Consider the following 15,815-nt stretch of genomic DNA (forward strand, 5'->3'; position numbering starts at 1 on the left):
TAATTACACCATGGCTTAATCTTGGAGCTAAAGAGGAGGAAGGAAAAGATGAAAAAGAAGACTGTGAAGGTGAAGAAGGAGAGTATGAATGTTAGGGTTATGCGAGATATGATAAAAATTGGGGAAGAACAGTGTCGTTTTCGAATAAAGGGTTCAGGAATCATTTTGTCCCTTGTTAGGGTTGTCAGGGATGATTTTGTCCCATGTTAGAATTTTCAGGGACCATTTTGTCTTCTGTTAGAGTTGACGGAGTCAAGAATCTAAGTGACTGACGGGATTAATTGTTAGGGACTAATCGAGTAATTAATTTTAGTTGGGGACTAAAATGTCTGGTTTAAAATTATTTGAGGACCAAAATGGATATATACTATTAATATTATTATTATTGATATATATATATATTATGGTATAGTATTATTGTGCAGTTAATAATAATTATAATAATTATTATTTTATTTTTTGGATGAAAGATTGTTATGTCTGATGGAGAAAAACGTTGGAGATTGATTTGTATATTAATTTTTTTGGGGACTAAAGTATTCGTTTTTAAAATTCTTGGGGGACTGATCTGAGTAGTTATTCTAGCAAAAAATGAACTGAAAACTGATTTGTCTATCGGAATAAAATCTTAGGGATTGACCTGTGTAATAATTTTTTTTAAGGACTGATTTGGATAATTACTCTATTTTTTAATATTTTAAGTGATTTATGTTTTCGTCCATTTTTGAAGTTTGTTCAGAATAAAAATATTTCGGTACGCAAATGCGGATCAACTATTGCTGAATTGGGCTGAAGTTAGTGGATTAAGTGGCCAGAGGTCTTAAATATATTTGGGCCTAAATGTATTTGAGCCTCAAAAGTAAAACCATTCAACGCAACATAAACATTTATCATTAAAAAAAAAAACATTTATCATTAAATACAAACAAAGATAAATGTTCGATATTATTAAGATATAGTTTAAAATTGTTAAGCGCTATTCTATCTTCTATGTTATTATTAACATATATATAAAATATTTGTACTTTACAAAATTTTTGACATAATAAGTGATTGGCTCAATAAATTCAATTCATGTGATGATAAATTATTAAATAATTAAGTAAAATAATGCAATTAATAATTTAAGTGCAATATCATAAAATTCAAAATGTTTAACACATTAAGGTTTGTGAGAGATTTTGATAATGTGCTTGTTTGTGCGTTATTATTTGGATAAAAAAGACTTTTTTAAATAAATTTTTTTTATTTTTTAATGTATTTAGTAAATTTTTAATAGTAAAAATAAAAACATTAGAAAAATAAAAAATATTTTTTTTAGAAATTGTAATTTATATTTTTTTAAAAGATTTTTTTCTTTAAAAAAAGATATTTTTCATGTAATAGATAAATAAAAAATATTTTTATTTTATTATATCCAAATATAATTAATAGATAAAAAAATTTTTTTATATGAGATATTTAAACATAAAATTACTTTTACTTAGATATTTTTTTTGAATTTTTTACAGTATCGCTCAACCCAACAGGTCAATGATTAATCCGTCATAAATTTAAACTTTATTTAAAGATCTACCGTTTAAATTAATTTTTTTTTTAAAAGTTCACCCAAATAAATCAATACAAAGGAGGTGTTAAATTTAAATATCTTGTTTTCGTCTAATAAACAAATCATTAATGTTTTTCTTTCATACAAGAAAAAGAAAAAGATTTTTGAAAAAAGGAAAATAAAAAAAAAACAATGCCGGAAGTCTTCCATTTTCACGGTTGGCGTCCCCCTCGGTGACGAAGTAGTAGAACACCCAGAAAACACAGCGAAAGAAGGTTCTCTCTCTCTCTGCGTTCGTTCACAGCTCAAACGAATGGCGGTAAGTTTCATCAAACACGCTCTTACTCGAAAATTCGAACAAGTTCTACGCTATGGTTCTTCGCGTTTCTCAACTTACCATGATTTCCTCAGGACTCGTCTGGAACAACGCTCATGGATCTGATTACGGCGGACCCTACGCCTACGCAGACATCGTCTTCGGCGTCGTCTGCAGTGGCATCTCCGGCATCGGCGTCACCGGCATCAGGTCTTCCCACGGCGCTGGGTAAGCCCGGTGGGGAGAAGAAATCGAAGCGAGCCGCATTGATGCAGATCCAGAACGATACCTTTTCTGCTGCCAAAAATGCTTTGAATCCAGTTAGGGCCAATCTTATGCCGCAAAAGCAAAAGAAAAAGGTTCCGCGATTTCGCCTCTTTACCTCTCTTTCGTATCTTGGCCAAAGTTGGCGTTACTAGTTAGCGAATTTGCTGTGCGCATCGTAGATCAGTTAGTGTTGAGTTCATAAATATTGGTTTTGTACATGTACTTGAATGCTCTGTGGTCTTATCAGCTCGTGTTTAGTTCATGAGATGCAAAACTAGTGTGTCTCTTTGGAAATTGGTAGCTGATGATGAACATAGAACTGGAACTTTCTTTTGATCTTTTTTTCGCCAGAAGATAATATGTTGTACTTTGCGTTTGGTCTTTGAATTTTGCTCTTTCTCCCTCCAGCCAGTTTCATATTCACAACTTGCGAGAAGTATCCATGAACTAGCTGCCACTTCTGATCAGGTAAGTATTGCAACTTTGTTCTTTCTTTCTTCTTCTTCTTAAACTTAATGTTAGAATTTTGAGGGATATTTGCTGATGCTTTATTCTTGATGATAACTCGATTCCAGAGAAGTTCTCAGCGGCAATTAGTGCAACATGTATTTCCAAAACTTGCCGTATATAATTCTGTGGATCCTTCGCTCGCCCCCTCTCTTCTCATGGTATGCTTTAACTACCTTGAACTTGAATACTTTTACATACATGTGATTCCTTGTTTTTGGATGGGCCTACTGCTGAATTGCACCGACATCGAAATGTAGAATATTGCGTCTTACTGAATTTTCCTTATGCATTTATTTATATTTTGCTTAATTTGTTTGGAAAAATCATATAGCTTTGCTGTTTATTTTATTTTATTTTTTATTGTAGCTTAATCAGCAGTGTGAAGATAGAACTGTGCTACGATATGTCTATTACTACCTGGCTAGAATCTTGTCTGACAATGGCTCCCAAGGTTTGACCGCAGGCGGTGGGATACCCACTCCTAACTGGGATGCATTGGCTGACATTGATGCAGTTGGAGGTGTTACTCGAGCTGATGTTGTGCCACGGATAGTAGAACAGCTTATTGCCGAAGCCACAAATGCTGAATCTGAATGTGAGTAATTAATCACTTTTGTTTGTTAGCATAATACTTTTAAATATGGCAGAAGGTTTCATTCTTTCATGTTTTTTGTCGATGAACTCATTTGTTCTACCTCAAAATTGATAGCTATTTTACTCTTGGTTGTTGCTGTTAATTTGAAATTTTTTTTGTAGACAAATTACTTAGAACTCTTAAGGAGTTGTTAAGTTTCTAATTAACTGCAGTAATTGTGGAGAAGAATTTTTTCCATAAGAGGAAATATTATTAATACAAAGAGAAGGGTACTACACATATGAAATAGAGAGATCCCTTTATATACAGACCATAACCTTACACCAGGTAGACCTTAGAAGCAAGATGCTTAATATCTTTCAATGAGACCTGCTTGGCTAAAGGCCCTCTGTTAAATTTAAAATGCGAGTTAATAACATTGGGCTAACCTTCACTCCACTCCAATAGAATGGGGAAACAAGCAGAAGCATATTTTGTCTGCCATCCCTCAGGGAAAATCCGTGTTCATCACAGGCTCCGCTGGGACTGGTAAAAGCCTATTGCTTGAGGAAATTCTCAAATTACTGAAAAAATTAGATAGCCAATCTGTGGTTTTGTCATACAATAAGATCCAATTTGTTTGGACTCGTTAGGTTTGGCCCATTACCTTGAGTGAGGCCGAACGTGTACACCTTTTGTTATGAAGATCTGATCTTATCCACCGATGGGTCTTGTTCTAAGCCCACTATCCTATCCTAATAGGTCCCATCTTGTGTCGGGTTAAGGCTCCACCTCATGTTGGGTTATTTCTAAAACCAAATACAGTAAAGAATGGCATAAACACTTATGAAGTGTACAAAACATAGGAGGCAATGAGACTGAAATGCATTTATGAAGTGTACAAAACCTAGAGGCAGTGAGACATTGCTAGGGCTAAGGTGGGGTATAATTTTTGCATAAATTGTTTATGGAGATTATAGCATTGAGAAGGCTTGATGCATTGGAAAGGAAAACAAAAGAAAGGGGGGGGGGGTTCAGAGCATTGGATGTTTTCAATTTGGTCCTCGTTTGAAGGCAATGTTTGGATATAAAGGATGAAGAAAATAAAGAAATTGGTAGAGATTATGCTCTTTGGCTAATGAACTTGCACGTGATTGGTGGGGTTTTAAAATACCAAACTATCATGATGGATGCACCATTTTATATTTTAATTGTGAATGGCTATCGTATATATTTCTGTTGAATCAGGAGATCCTCATCCACTCAGATACCAATGGAGTCATTATTTTTCATAAGCACGTTCAGCCTGTCTAAAAATCAAATTGTCCTCATTTAATGGGTTTTAGTTGTTGAAGCATGTCCTCATTTCTGTTTTTGGGTTAATCTTTTGATCTACATTCAACTTGTGTTTTGAAGTTCATGCTCGAAGACTCCAATCCTTGAAGGCACTTACATATGCTCCTTCATCCAACTCTGAAGTATTGTCCAGATTGTATGAAATTGTTTTTGGTGTACTAGAGAAGGTTTGTGCTTCTCTGTTATCGTCATTATCTTTATAAGATATTCAGTGTTGCTTATTCATTTCTAATTTGTTGTAAAGTCAGCTCCATGTTGAATTAGTTGTTTGGAAATGTTGGTTTGTGCTTGAAAATTGAGCTCACCCTTAGATTTCTAGCTTCTATTTTGATTTGGTTCTGGTTCCGTAGTCATAAATAGAGGCCACTGTTTACTTTCTTTCTAACAATAATTTGTTTCTTTATAATTAAGTTGTGACATTATGATGCTATTGACATTTTAGGTTGGCACTCCACCAAAGCGAAAGAAAGGCATACTTGGGGTTGGGGCTAAAGGTGGTGATAAAGAGGTAAAGATTATTGGCTTATATGTGACTATCTGTATACTTCTTTAATTTCATTAACTGCTGGTACTGAAAAATTCTGCATCTAATAACCATCTTGCGGAATTATTTCCTATCAGGGATCTTTTTACCTTTTATTCTTACCTCTCTCGTAAGTTGTAACGTAATTTGTGTATAGGTTATCATGATATGCCAACATTTTATGCTTATTTTCAAAATATCAAACAAAAAAGTTAAAATATCTTATATATTAGTTTAATCTGCAGTCCTTTTTATATTTTATTATATTCTTGATGACATAGTCTATCATCCGAACCAATCTGCAATTTGCTGCCTTGAGTGCTCTAAGAAGACTCCCTATCGATCCTGGGAATCCAGCATTTCTCCATTATGCTATACTAGGGTAAGTTGATCTCATATCCAGCATTTACTACCTATTGCTCATGTTTTAACCTTAGAGAAGTTCGGATTTTTTGTGCATAGTTCCATATAAAGTATATCATTTCTTAGTTTTGACACAGTACTTCCTTTATCTTTTAATGAAGTACTGTTTATCGAATAAGGCAAGACTTTTTACTCCCTAAAAAAATTTAACTTTCTACTCTTATGGATTTTCATTTAAATGTATGAGTTGTTTGAATTGTGATGTATGACTGATAGGGTTTTCTGTATCCTTATATCTTTACTCTGATTATGAAAATTCAAGCACAGCTTAGAGGATCATGATAGTTCATGGCCTATCAGCCTATTTTTGTATAGCAACTTTTTGCTTTGTGCTTTACATTTATTTGGACTTACCAACCTACCATTAATTGCATAGTTTATTGGTTTTCACATTCTCCCTTTGTAGTTTGTGATTTATAGTCATAAGTACTGAACGAAGTTGACTTCAGGATTTCATCTTCTGATCCGGTTGCTGTGAGGCATGGGCTGGGAATTGTTTCTGAGTTGGCTACAAGGGACCCTTATGCTGTAGCAATGGCATTAGGTAACAGTTTAGTTCTTCAGAATAGTTTTGCATAAGTGGTGTTTCATCGTCGTCGTTGTCGTTGTTGTTATTTTACTATAATGTTGGAAAACAATCCTCCTTCAATCTAATACTCTCTGAATATTCTTCTGCAGGAAAGCATGCACAGCCTGGAGGTATGCTGGTCAGATCTTTTATTTGTTTTTCCTTCATTTCTTGTTGATTGTTTGAATATGATATAGGATTTGATATCTTCTTTATTCAAGGAGAGCCAGTTATTCACCTATAACCATAGTCGTTAATATTACAGGATACAGGGTAGTTATAAAAAAATTAATATTTCAGTGGAATTGGTTGTATCGTGATATCATTGCAATACTTTTACCAACAGATTAAGAGATTTGAATATGAAAAAAATTCAGGAGATTTAAGTATAAATTTAAACATAGTATTAACAAAGAAGGCTTGGAGTTGGGGAGTTTCATGTACCTAATTTTTCACATTGAAGGGTCTCAAAGTTACAAAACTGGTACATATTATGGCACGTCGACACAATATGATACCTATGGCCTATAATACTTAAGAGGTACCTTGTAATTTGTAGTTTAGACATTAATTCTGGCATCTAATATACCATGGAATCAAGATATACATCTACCTAATCGTTTACTCACTCGATCACTCCCATTATAAGAAATGAGGCTTTGCAGGTTATAATAATTGTGTTTTATGTTGTTCCTTGCAGCTAAATTGCTGGCTAATGTTGTTTTCTTTTCCTTTTTATTTACCCCATGGGTGTACATTGCAGGGGCTTTACTAGATGTTCTCCACTTGCATGATGTTCTTGCTAGAGTTTCTCTAGCTAGGTTATGCTGCACAATATCAAGAGCTAGATCTTTAGATGGTTGGTGTATTGAAAATGTTATGCTGATTAATTAAATCTGATCCATGGGATGTTTTGGATAACTAAATGTGTTTTGCTTGACTATACAGAAAGATCAGACATTAGATCTCAGTTCAATTCAGTGCTCTATCAACTTCTGTTGGATCCCAGTGAAAAAGTCTGCTTTGAGGCAATTATTTGCGTACTTGGAAAATATGATAACTCTGAGAGGTGATTTATGACATGAAATTAGTCTCTGCATTTGTTATGACGATAGTTCTTGATTTGATTGGCTTGGCTGTAAATTTTATGAAAACTACATTGTTAACATATTGTTTATATTTTCTAGGACTGAGGAGCGTGCTTCTGGGTGGTACCGTTTGACCAGGGAGATTCTTAAGTTACCGGATGCATCTTCCAAGGAAAGTTCTAAAGATAAATCTAAGAATAAACGTCCGCAACCTCTTATAAAACTTGTAATGAGAAGGTTCAGAAACTCATTTGTTTATTTTTGCCTGCATTCTATTTCATCTTGTTGAACTCTGAAGTTGTCAAAATTCTCTGAACTTATGAACAGTGTGTCATTTAATGCTTTTCAGGTTAGAAAGTTCTTTCCGTAGCTTTTCTAGACCTGTGCTTCATGCAGCATCTAGAGTTGTCCAGGAGATGGGGAAAAGTCGAGCTGCTGCTTTTGCTTTGGGCATGCAGGATATTGATGAAGGGACACATATCAATACATTTGCTGAGGCTGCTGATCTTAATGATTCAGATGAAAGTACACATCCTGAAAGTAATGGACATTTATTTGTTAATAGTACATGCTTGCATATTTGGGCATTTTTTCTATTACAAAAAATTCGATGATAGATATAGATATGTAGTTTCAAAGGTTCTCCACCCCATCGAATATCTTTGGTAGAGATAATAAACTAACCTGGAGCCTTCATTTAACAGTTTTATTTATTTATTTTTTATATATAACAGAGCTGTCTCTAGCATAACGTTTTTGTTGCATGCTTATAATCTATAGTCTTACACAAGGATGTGATTGGTGCACAGAGTAGATGAATGGATTGTCTACCATGTATCTGGAACTACTGTCATCTAATAGCATAATTAATTGATGCTTGGTGTAGGTGTTCGAAGAACTTCTTCAATATCTAACAATGTAAGTGGTGGCAGAGATACCATCGCGGGTTTATTGGCTTCATTAATGGAGGTCGTACGGACAACAGTTGCTTGTGAATGTGTTTATGTACGAGCGATGGTGATCAAGGCACTAATCTGGATGCAAAGCCCAGTTGACTCATTTGATGAGCTTGAATCTATTATTGCCTCAGAATTGTCTGATCCAGCTTGGCCAGCAGCACTGTTGAATGATGTTCTACTCACTCTCCATGCTCGGTTTAAGGTAAATAGACTATCTTATGGATATTATATCCACCTTCTCGTGCACAAAACAGGTTTAATCAACAAAGCACTGATTGAAGGATGATCACATTCTATGGTTGAATTTCAGCCTAAACGGAGGATAAAAATTTCATAAAATCATATGAAAGATTTATTGATTGTTTTATATCTAATATGCCACTTCACACAAGGGTCATATAGACTTGAATCTTTGACAGTGCGTAGGAATTAGGATCAACCTTCGTTGTGCTGAATTCAACTTCATTTAGAAGAATAGGTTACCAAGTAGCTAATTCTTAACCACTTTGTCAAAGATAACTCCTGTAAAGTTGTTAGATGAAAGCTTATACATGGTTTTATATCTCAAACTCCTTGTTCCTTTTATTACTATATTAATTTAATTAGTACACTTTGTTAGTTGAGTTATCCTTTGTTGAAATACTTCCAAACTTTTTTCTTTTTCTTTTGGCCATCATCATGATCCATGCGCTGAATAAGGGTAAACAAAAGATGCTTTTATTGAGGGAATGAGCTTGGATAGTGATCTTTTGCAGCATTCATCTTGAAGTTGCACAGCAATGCCCTTATTCATGCATAACGGAAAGCATAGATTTTGCATTAACAATATCTTTTGTTTGAAGGCTTCTCCGGATATGGCTGTTACGCTTCTTGAAATTGCAAGAATATTTGCTACTAAAGTACCAGGAAAGGTTGATGCTGATGTGCTACAACTACTTTGGAAGGTAAGTTTGTATGCTTTTTACCTTGATGGCGTTTTTAAATCTGTTGTGGCAAGCAGCTCTGTATAATGGAGTAATGAAATGGTGATAATGATTAAGGAGCGGTAAACTCAAGTATAAATACACACAGAACTGTGGTTGCATGCGTGTTCATTTTGACTTGAATGATTAATTGACTAAGTATAGTAGTTTGTTTTCAGACTTGTCTTGTTGGAGCTGTTCCTGATGGGAAACACAAAGCTTTAGAAGCAGTCACTATTGTTCTTGATCTACCACCTCCACAACCTGGATCTATGCTTGGTCTTACTTCAGTGGATAGGGTGTCTGCATCTGACCCAAAGTCTGCTCTTGCTTTACAAAAATTAGTCCAAGCAGCTGTAAGCATTGTCTGATGGTAGATTATTATTATTATTATTATTATTATTATTGTTGTTGTTGTTGTTGTTGTTGTTGTTGTTGTTGTTGTTGTTGTTGTTGTTGTTGCATTCAGTTATCAGCATCTGTAGAGTTGCTCCATCATTCATAAGCAAGATCCATCACTCAGTTATTTTTTATATTTAAATTCTCAGTTTTCTATCATCTTATGCTTTTAGGTATGGTTCCTTGGAGAAAATGCAAATTATGCTGCTTCTGAATATGCTTGGGAATCTTCTACTCCACCTGGTACTGCACTAATGATGTTAGATGCCGATAAAATGGTTGCTGCTGCTAGTTCTCGTAATCCTACTCTAGCTAGTGCTTTGACTAGGCTACAGAGGTGTGCATTTAATGGCAGCTGGGAGGTATATATCTCCTGTGGTTTCCCTTTTGTTACCTGTTTATTACCCCTCAGATTTGACTTTATTTTCTAAATGGTATTGTACATTTGTACTAACATCATGAAAAAGAATGATATATTTTATTTTTATAGCTTAGTGTTGGTTGGCCTTCCCAAATTATTAGTCTGATACTCTGATTCAATTCTATGAATCTTCACTAAATGATTATTCATTTTGTTGTGTAACTTAAATATTCTTGTTAAATGGATGTGCAGATTCGAATTATTGCTGCTCAGGCTCTTACAACAATGGCAATCAGATCTGGTGAGCCTTTCAGGTTACAGATTTATGAGTTTCTGCACACTTTGGCACAAGGTGGTCTGCAGTCACAGTTCTCAGACATACATCTCAGCAATGGAGAAGATCAAGGAGCTAGCGGTACAGGCCTTGGAGTTTTATTAAGTCCAATGATAAAAGTTTTGGATGAGATGTACAGAGCGCAAGATGATTTGATCAAGTGAGAACCATATCTTAATTTTGTGCTTGCTTCAGTTTTACTGATGCTGATTAATAATGCTGTTGAACTGTGGTTTTGAATAGGGAAATACGCAATCATGACAACGCTAAGAAAGAATGGACTGATGATGAATTGAAGAAACTATATGAAACCCACGAAAGGCTGCTGGACCTTGTTTCATTGTTTTGCTATGTTCCAAGAACAAAGTATCTTCCTTTGGGTCCAATAAGGTACAAGTTGTTTACAGTGCACTCTCTAACGGGTTGATCATACATTTTTCTTGTCACAGTGGTAGCCCCTTAGTTTTTGTAGGCAGTGGAGTTTCGGTTTTCTAGTTTCTTCCACTTTTGGTCTTGCTCATTTAAAACTTCAAATCCTGAGTTTATAAATTATAATGCATTGAACCACAATAACAATAGAGCCTTTTTCCACCAAGTGTAATTGACTATATGGATCGTTTGATGGCATTAGTCCTATCTTAAGTTTATTATGCATTTGTAAAAGCTAAAACTTATCTAGCACATCTATAGAGGTTTACTCACTGGTCTTTGATAATTTGTTATAGTCTTAGCAGAGTTGAGAGGTCTCCCAAATACCCCTCTCTGTTTTGTAATTCTTTGTAATACATCAATTAGCGAATTCTGATACCATTTCTAATGAGCTAACCAAATTTGAATGCTGTGCTATATAATTAAAACACTCCTAATATGCTTGGTGAAGCATCATTTAGCTGCGTGAGATAATCAATCCAGAAATATTTGAATATTTTTATGTTGTCTTTTACTGGAAGAAACCACATGGAAGATCCAGTATAGAACTCTTACGTTGCCCCCAGCCTTTTCCATGTAGAATTGGCACTTAGTTTTGCTTGGTCAATTTTGGGTAACTTCTTTTGACTAGTTTATGAAGTTTTCATTCAGGGCACTATAGGCAGGCAACCTTTGTGCCACGTGCATGCATTATGTAGAGATAAAGCTCTCAGATTTATTATAAAGATAACTTTCGGACAAGAAAATCCCAATATTTAATTTTTAATACGATAACAACCAAGTCTTTTTTACACTAGATATTTAACTAGATAAATCAAATGATGAAAACTTATTTTGTGCAGCCAAGCAGAAAAGAAAGCAGCTTTCATAAGTTGATTTTTTTGGCTCTAATTACTTTCATTAGTATAGGAACAAGATAACATCACTGCATCAAAGTTTTGTTCAATACTTATTTTGCTATATCTTTTTAGGTGAACAATATCTTTCTTTTTTAAAATCCTAAAAGCAGATAAAACCTGAGTTTTGGTTCCATGTCATATTTTAATCATGGTGTTTTGTTTGAACTATATGAAATGTTTATTAGCTATGGTTGTATTAATGATATTATGTCTAAAACGTTTTCTTCCAAATTTCTTCCAGTGGCAAACTCATCGACATCTATCGTACACGCCACAATATTAGTGCATCAACTGGTTTGAGTGATCCAGCTGTTGCAACTGGTATATCTGACCTCATCTATGAATCCAAAGCAGCAGCACCTGCTGAGCCTGATGGACTTGATGATGACCTAGTGAATGCTTGGGCAGCGAACCTTGGAGATGATGGCTTGTGGGGAAACAATGCACCAGCAATGAATAGGGTATGAGTTGGTCAAGTTTTATCTCTCGTGTTTTCCTTCTTATTTTGGTCATAGAATTTTACTGATGCTTTTGTCAGTAGCAAAGTATGTTGTCCAGTGGGGAAAAGAAAAACAGCAAAGTGACACCCTTCTATAATTCTTCAGAGTTATGCTAAATGACTTGACTTTAATGATCTTTATGGTTGCTTTGTTGTATATATATTGGTTGAATTTAAATGGATAAAAAACTTATGCTTGTTTTTGGCATTAGGTAAATGAATTTCTTGCTGGCGCTGGAACAGATGCCCCAGAAGTTGATGAAGAGAATATGATATCTAGGCCTTCAGTTAGCTATGATGATATGTGGGCAAAAACACTTTTAGAACCTTCTGAGATGGAGGTAAGAATAAGCCAGTTTTTTTCCTACTCAGTGTCTTGAGCATTATTTATGGTATGGAACACTTTAATAAACTCCTTGGGATAACAGGAAGATGATGCAAGATCATTGGGATCATCGTCTCCAGACTCAACAGGATCAGTTGAAACTTCAATATCATCCCACTTTGGCGGAATGGGTTACCCTTCACTATTTAGTTCCCGACCATCCTCACAAACTACGGTAATAAAAAATACCATGATTAAGAATCAATGTATATTGCAACATGTCCCATGCTTCTATTTTGATGCTATTTTGATCTTTTCATATTTTTGTTTGATATTTTTATTTTATTTTATTTTATCTTTTGGGTATCAATGTATATGTCAGTATGGGATTGATTTTTTTTTTTAGTTGTTAGTGGTGGTTCACGGGTGAGGATAGAAGGGGTATCATGGGAGGCTTAAACAGATATTCATCGGCTTTTTTTTATCTCTAGATTGTCATTGGAAACCTCCTTTTTTTATAAAAATAAAATAAAAGTTACTTATGGAAATCCGAATAATTAATGGCAGGACAAGGCAGCAAGCCGAGGTAGTGGTCCCTCTACATATGAGGGTTATGGTTCTCCGGTAAGATCCCTTTAGCTTTTCTAGTTATTTCTTTGTTTCTCCAATCTTGGTTAGATATTAAATCCAAGTCCTTTTCAGATAAGAGAAGAACCTCCACCATACTCATCCCCTGTCTTGGGAAGATATGAATCATTTGAGAACCCCCTAGCAGGAAATGGATCTCAAAGTTTTGGGTCTCCAGATGATGAACGAGCTTCGTCTGGAAATCCACAATTCGGATCTGCACTTTATGACTTCACAGCAGGAGGAGATGATGAAGTAAGTTGACTTTAAAACTTTTCTGGTAGGATTTATTATTTCTGTGGCAGGTGGAGATAATTAACGCTTTTTTCGCCCCTGGCAGTTGAGTTTAACCGCCGGAGAAGAAGTTGAGATTGAGTATGAAGTAGATGGCTGGTTTTACGTAAGTCTTCTCTCTCTATACTTGCCCGAAATAGCAATTTAGAATTTAGATAACTAGCTAACATTTGCTTTAACTTCGGCCCATCTTATATGGGAAGGATTAATTGTGCTCGGAAGTCTGCCTGATGTTGATTCCCTCTTCCTTGCTGCAGGTTAAGAAGAAACGTCCTGGCAGGGATGGCAAGATGGCTGGACTGGTCCCTGTTTTATATGTTAGTCAATCGTAATTTTGTACGTAGAATATCTTGCGATTTCCAATCACGGTGAAAAGGGCTCTTGTCATTGCCTCCATCCAAAGGTTCATCATGCTTCTGTCGTGTGCCATCCTGGGTTTTCTCATCTGAAAATGGGTTTTATATGGTACCCTGGTCTGCTTTCTGTCAAGTTGTATGAATGTATGCTATCAGAGTATGATTTTTCATCGCTAATTGCTTGAGAGTGTGTAGTCATTCGTCCTAGGGTTTTCTACTTACTAATTAGTAATTACAGCTATTGTATGCGGCATCTATTCTTTATTTTTATTTTATTTTTTGGGTCATGAAGTACCGTCCAACGGAGCTATTGAATGAGACTGTTTCCTCTTTTACAGAGGAGCTCGATATATCATCAGAATTCCATTGTGTACATAACTACATATTCTGCAGTTATCATCAGATCTGTTAATGGCTAACTATACTAATTGCGACCAATAACAACCCTAAATATACTAGGGTTCTTTTGTCTTTCCATTTTTCTTCTTCCCCCTCTTTTTTTTCTTCCTTTTCTTTTTCTTTAATATACACTAGTTGATTTTTGAGGCTGATGCAGCCAACACCAATGGTGCACTGTTTCTTCCTAATCACGTTAGAAGCACCCCTCTTCTGCTGCAACCTCCATTGCTGACTTCCTTTTTGCCATCACTGGTGCTTCTTGATCTTTGATGGTGCTTATAAAATGAGTCCTTGTAGTTCGTGCTTCCCTGTTAGTCAGTCGTAGATGAGGTGGAAGGTAAGCACCACCGTAATTGAAGATTCAGTCAGCCAAGGAATTCTAATTGATTTAATTAACTACGCCAAATTGATTTTAACAGTCAGCAACATTAGACGCCCACTTCCAATAGCAAACATCCCCGCCAAAGCCATACCATGTTTATTTTCCTCATCCCTTATTTATACAGTAAACAATTTAGATTTTGTCAACATCGGTGCCATATTCTGCCTCAGAAGTTAGAACAACGTGCAACTTTTGGAATCTAATCATTCGGATGAGAAGGGAAATTCCACCGGCCAACCACCGAGTCACTCACCCATTTTTCAAGTATTATTAACCCGTAATCAGTACCCGTTCAAAACTTAAATTTTTTTAATATTATCTTATCTTAACATGTGTCATATAGATTCAGATGATAATAAAAAATATATTTAATTATTCTACAAATATTTAAACTTAGAAAATAAGTTAGCATACGTCTTTTCTTGAAAACTGCCATTAAACCAGTATCAATACCTCTCCGCCATATGGAACAATCCAATATACAATCTACTCAAGAATAACACATTATATACTTATACTTTAATCAATACCAAGAATTGATAGAAAGAAATTAAATAAAATAATGACACTACGAAAAATAGGTTTGAAATTATGACACGGTTGAAAATGAAGATACAAGTAATCCAACTTCAACATGTTCCCGTTGAAACGCTGACACGTTCAGTCGAGTACTCGAGTACTTTGGAATTATATGCTTTTCGTAAACATTGGATCATTGTCGGGGGATTCGGTACGCGGGTTTATGTAGCGCACTGAAACGTCATTTTATTGTTTGTCACACTGGTCAACTAGGCGAGACCAAAATAAAAATGCATGGATTTTTTTCGTAATTTTATATAAGTTATAGGGGTCATTTTTTATTTTTTTTTAATACTGAATACACTTAGTTTAATTCTTAGAATTAGTCAACTAGTACTGCTGCCCTCTTCCTCCCCTTCTCCTCCACTTCCCCTCCGTCGCAATCGCACCCTTTTCCTTCCCTTTTCTCTCCGTCGCAATCGCACCCTCTTCCTCCAATTCTCCTTCCGTCGCAATTGCATCGTCCCTTCCTATCTCCACCACTGAGAACGACTTAAACCTCCCCACTCAGCTAACTTCTTCTCCCCCCTACTCAGTGTTAACGATTCTATTTAGGCGGATCTAAGCACACAAACAGCCTCACCTCTGACGACGACGGTACCTGATCTACATTGTCGGTTGTGTTCGGCAATTGATGGCTTCGCCGTCTCTATCAATGGAAAGAAGGTACCTGTTGTATTATCACCCTTCACTTGATTTACAAATATCTCCCTTTGTTTCGTCATAGGTCTGCTATTTTCTTTGAAGGACATCCCCCAATTTTGCGTCTTTTGCTAAATTACCGCATTGTTACTGTTTGGCACAGGGTTACCGGGGATGAAGATACCACTGGGGGCG

At 35.5% G+C, this 15,815-nt stretch overlaps 1 protein-coding gene across 1 annotated transcript; it reads left to right on the forward strand.

The window, feature by feature from the left end:
* The first annotated feature begins 1,695 nt into the window (after window positions 1-1,695).
* Window positions 1,696-14,040, forward strand: LOC107479667 (uncharacterized). The gene is made up of 27 exons (XM_016099777.3): window positions 1,696-1,868; window positions 1,961-2,224; window positions 2,541-2,600; window positions 2,708-2,800; window positions 3,009-3,237; window positions 4,633-4,739; window positions 5,015-5,080; window positions 5,377-5,477; window positions 5,968-6,062; window positions 6,197-6,217; window positions 6,850-6,945; window positions 7,035-7,155; window positions 7,274-7,411; window positions 7,524-7,714; window positions 8,061-8,335; window positions 8,976-9,077; window positions 9,275-9,451; window positions 9,668-9,856; window positions 10,108-10,349; window positions 10,433-10,579; window positions 11,759-11,978; window positions 12,229-12,357; window positions 12,445-12,576; window positions 12,909-12,965; window positions 13,044-13,223; window positions 13,309-13,368; window positions 13,520-14,040. Exons 1-27 carry the CDS (start codon window positions 1,863-1,865, stop codon window positions 13,592-13,594), a joined length of 3,573 nt encoding a protein of 1,190 aa, XP_015955263.1. The 5' UTR covers window positions 1,696-1,862; the 3' UTR covers window positions 13,595-14,040.
* Window positions 14,041-15,815: the final 1,775 nt, after the last annotated feature.

Source organism: Arachis duranensis, chromosome 3, assembly GCF_000817695.3.
Source record: "Arachis duranensis cultivar V14167 chromosome 3, aradu.V14167.gnm2.J7QH, whole genome shotgun sequence".
Taxonomy (NCBI): Eukaryota; Viridiplantae; Streptophyta; class Magnoliopsida; order Fabales; family Fabaceae; genus Arachis; species Arachis duranensis.